At 41.7% G+C, this 4751-nt stretch overlaps 1 protein-coding gene across 1 annotated transcript; it reads left to right on the plus strand.

Moving 5' to 3' along the window:
- Nucleotides 1-2849: 2849 nt before the first annotated feature.
- LOC131759706 (olfactory receptor 9Q2-like) lies at nt 2850-3822 on the plus strand. The gene is given in 2 exon segments (XM_059069122.1): nt 2850-3022; nt 3024-3822. Coding segments are annotated over 2 exon segments (972 nt in total).
- The last annotated feature ends 929 nt before the right edge of the window (nt 3823-4751 follow it).

Raw genomic sequence — 4751 nt, forward strand, 5'->3', positions numbered from 1 at the left:
AGGCAGCCAAAGAATATTAAGTTTAAGATCACTTATAATAAAATAAAGCATTTAGACCTTCGAAGACATGATATTTATTCTCGAAGACAGGATGCTTTAACATACATATTATAACTTTCATAAGAAATGTTTGATTCTTTTAATGACGGTTGGTCTGGTTATTAAAACCCCAGCTGAAAAGGTATAGATCCTCTAAAAGGGGGATGGTTAATAAATAGTTCCTGTGTCAATTGTGTTACGGGAAAAATGTGGTGGGAAAAATTAAGCTAGTAGTTAGAAAGCTTGGGATTAGTTTAAAAGTTTCCTCCTGATTGAAAAAGACAATATAGGGTCTGTTTGAATAAGAGTAGTATACTGCAGAGTTATTTGCTCTCTTGGAATCTGCCAGAAGGCAGGGAGAACATAACGAAATGACAGGGACTACTGAGAGAATGGGTTGTCAGGTCTAAGGAGACAATTTAATGCCTCTTTCTGATTAAATTCTAAGCAGACAGTTAAAGACTTTTATTTAAGAAGGAAGGGCTAATTGAAAAGCCTCTATCTAGGTACTGTGGCCATGAGTCCCCAACATTGCATATGAGACTCGATATACTTTTTGCTCTATAGAAAGAACTTAGGAAATCTTCCAAGGAATATATACCTTTTGGTACAAAATAGGAATGAAGCAAGACTAGGAACCAGCCTCATCAGACCCTGGTGGCAGGATGTAGGATGGGGCTTTGAGAGTTTTGAAATTAAAGAGAAATCTTCAAAGATATTAGACACCTTGTTAGGAAGATAAATTGTCTTTTCTTGGAGACTTAACTCAGGAACCAATTGTGGCCTGATGCTGGGACAGAGAATACAAAAAGCACCACCAGGAAGGTCTAGTGCAGGATCGGAAACCCAGGGAGAGAGGCTGGTCCACAAGCCCTGCTACCCTGGGCTGAGTCTGCAAAAAGTCCTGGGCAATTCTAACGTCAGCGATGTATTGTTCTGTCAAGGGTGAGAGGAACTCCATGAAGTGAGAATAAGACATAGTGGTTCTGGAAGCAACCCCCTATCAACCAAGTTGCTATGATTATGGACTCACGCTGCATTGTTTTTTATTTAAAGGGAACAAAGACAACGTAATTGAAGTTCAGAGAAGAAAAGTGACTTGCCCAGGGTCACCTATCTAGTGTGAGTGAGCTAAGACCTAGGTCTCCTCTGGATCGGAAGGTCACTGGCAGAGGAAACACTAAACAAGGGAAAAAGACAGGTGAGGATGGTTCGTGTCCCACTAATGCTTCCAAATCTTATTTCTCTTCTTTGTTATTATTTCTAATGGGTCAGCTTAGTATTGGCCTGGCTGCTGGTGTATCAGGTAACCAAATATGACCAAAGCCCTCCTTTACAGCTCTTTTCTAGAACTCTATTAAGAACCTTCAACTCCATTAACCCAGATTCCTCCAACAGTGCTTAGACAACACCAGACTGCGGAAATACTTCTGCTTTCAAATTTGGATGCTGTTCATTATCAAACTACTGCTTTTATTAAGGACTATAAGAACAACCAAACAATGCTTATGGAGCTTTGTGAGGTGCTAAAAGGAGCTTATGTTTGCTCTTTTGATTCCAAGGTTAATGCGAGTCCTTACAAAAACCAAAAAAACAAAGAGAAAACCCTTAATAAGCCAGCCAACTCTAATGAGGATAACAGCTTTTTGTTAAATATGCATGTTGTTAGACTGAAAATAGAAATATTCCTATAAGCAGAGCCCATTGCTGATTGCTAATGGATTTTTTTTTTTTGGTTTGTGCTTTTTTTGTTCATAGACTATAAATTACCCTTCCTTAAAATGTTCATTTCAAATTTTAAATAACCACCATATAAATGTAGAGTGTTTTTAGCTTTCCAATGCACTTTTGCATCTGTTTTAATCTATGCATTAACCTTATCTTATAAGCAGGACAGATATTATGATCCCCTTTTTGGCAGAAGAGGAAATTGAGGTTCAGAGAGGTTAAGTGCCTTGTGGAAGATCAAACAGCTAATTGGGGACAGAGTTGCAAATACAAGAGCTGACATAAGTTAGAGAATCACTTGCTCTCCATTCTTAGTATAATGGAAGCATTCATCACTTTTTATCTTATATTGTATTGAGCTCTATATTCGTGACTTTCCACATTAGGCTGCGAAGGTTGTTGAAGTGAATGCCTACCTATCAGACACTCAGTTGAAAGTCTTTCATTTTAAAATGACTCGATTGGGCTTCCCTGGTGGTGCAGTGGTTGAGAATCCGCCTGCCGATGCAGGAGACACGGGTTCGTGCCCTGGTCCGGGAAGATCCCACATGCCGCGGAGCAACTAAGCCCGTGAGCCATGGCCGCTGAGCCTGTGCGTCCGGAGCCTGTGCTCCGCAACGGGAGAGGCCACAACAGTGAGAGGCCCGCATACCGCAAAAAAAAAAAAAAAAAAAAAAAAAAAATGACTCGATCTTTTGTTTTCTATTTTGTTTTACAATTTTTATTGGAGTATAGTTGCTTTACAATGTTGTGTTGGTTTCTAAAAAAATAAATAAAGAAAAGAACAGAAAACCTAAGAACTTTAAGTTCCCGAGGAGGATCAATACCACAAAATAAGAACAAGGGGAGAGTAGAGAAAAACAAAATATTGAGGGAGACTAGATACAGTCTTACCTAAGGGACCCCTGACTAAATTGTGGGAGAAATTGTGTTCGGTTTCCATGGTAAAACAAGTTAAGTATCCTTATTAAATTGTCATAATGAAATTATTGGTTAAAAATACAAAATGATTGGAACTTGGTTTCAGGGATCCGGTTATCGGGCGCTTTTGTCTTAGCTTTCACAGGTCAACCGCTGAATGGATGGCTGGGAGGAATTACACCATGGTGACAGTGTTCTTCCTTACTGCGTTCGCTGAACATCCCGAGGGTGGGGTCTCCTCTCTTTCTGTCTTTTTGGGTTTCTATCTACTCACTGTGCTGGGGAACTCGGGAATGATCTTCCTGACCCGCAAAGATCTCCAGCTCCACACCCCCATACTTCTTCCTCAGCCACCTTTCCTTCGTGGACATCAGCTAGTCCTCCTCCATCGTCGCCCCGATACTGGCAGCGCTGCTGGAACACATCAGAGTCATCTCCAAAGCGCGCCGTGGCACCCAGTTCTTCCTCTTCACCTTCGTTTCTTCCATTGACTGCTACCTCTTGGCGATCATGGCCTATGACCGCTACGTGGCCGTGTGTCGACCGCTGCTTTATGTCACCGTCATGACCGAGAAGGCCCGCTTGGGTTTGGTAGCTGGGGCTTATGTTGCTGGTTTTTCTAGTGCCTTTATTCAAACGGTCACTGCCTTCACTCTCTTCTTTTGTGGAAACAATGAGATCAACTTAATTTTCTGTGACCTACCCCCTCTAGTAAAACTCGCTGGTGGGGAAAGCTACACCCAGGAGGTGGTGATTATTGTGTTTGCCGTCTGTGTCATGCCTGCTTGTATACTGGTCATCTTGGTTTCCTACCTGTTCGTCATCGTGGCCATCATGCAGGGCTGCTCTGCCTGGGGCCAGGCCAAGACGTTCTCTACCTGCGCCTCCCACCTCACTGCTGTCGCTCTCTTCTTTGGGACCCTCATCTTTATGTACTTGAGAGATAATTCAGGCCGGTCCTCGGAGGCAGACCGAGTGGTGTCCGTGCTCTACACAGTGGCGACCCCAATGTTGAAGCCCGTCATCTACAGCCTGAGGGATAAGGAGGTCAAGGAGTCTGTTGTGAAAGCCCTGAGCCGATCGAAGCTTCTGGAAGGCCCTAGATGGACCCTCATCAAATATGTCATTCCTTAGTTTCTCCACCCTTTCTGTCTTTCCTCAAATATCACCTACTTGGGAGGACTTTCCCAGAAAACCTTATTAATATTGCACCTAAACGTCCCACCTCCACTTTCTGATTTACTGTATCATGTAATACTTGTCATGATCTGATATACTATGTTCTACATATTTGATATTATCTAGTCCTCACAACTAGAAAGTAAACTACATGAAAAGAAGCACTTTTATCTGAGATTCCTTTCTGTTCACCCAGTGCTTAGCAAAGCACCTAACACGCAAAAGGCTCTCAAGAAATATTTGTTGAATGAATGAATGAATCTTAGGCTCCAGTGTCGACCTTTAAGTTCCAGCTTCTTCAGTCCTCAGTTTTCTTATCTGCCAAGTGAGTTCACCTAATTTATAGGACTCTATTTTTGAGGATTCAGTGCATGAATGGGCAGGGACCAGGTCGGTCTTATTCACTAGCATATGTGGAATGTAAGGCATTGCCTGGCACAGTTGATGAGTGAAACAAATCAAAAAGCTATCAGCTTGGTGCTTTGTGACCGCCTAGAGGGGTGAGATAGGGAGGGTGGGAGGGAGGGAGAAGCAAGAGGGAAGAGATATGGGAACATATGTATAACTGATTCACTTTGTTGTAAAGCAGAAACTAACACACCATTGTAAAGCAATTATACTCCAATAAAGATGTTAAAAAAAAAAGCTATCTACCAATACACCTACTGTTTTGATCCAAAGGGATTTTCTGAATCTTATCATTTATGTTTTCATTTCTTCTCTTCTTATTGTTTCTGTGGATTCTGAATAATAATAACTTAATTAGTAATGATGATGATGATGATAGATCACAACCAAGATTTATTAGGCGGTCATCACTTTCCAGGACCACAACACTGTGAGGCGTTTTGTTATTATTCCTGACTTATAGGTAGATGAGGCAT

The sequence above is a fragment of the Kogia breviceps genome, chromosome 7, assembly GCF_026419965.1.
Source record: "Kogia breviceps isolate mKogBre1 chromosome 7, mKogBre1 haplotype 1, whole genome shotgun sequence".
In the NCBI taxonomy this organism is placed as follows: Eukaryota; Metazoa; Chordata; class Mammalia; order Artiodactyla; family Physeteridae; genus Kogia; species Kogia breviceps.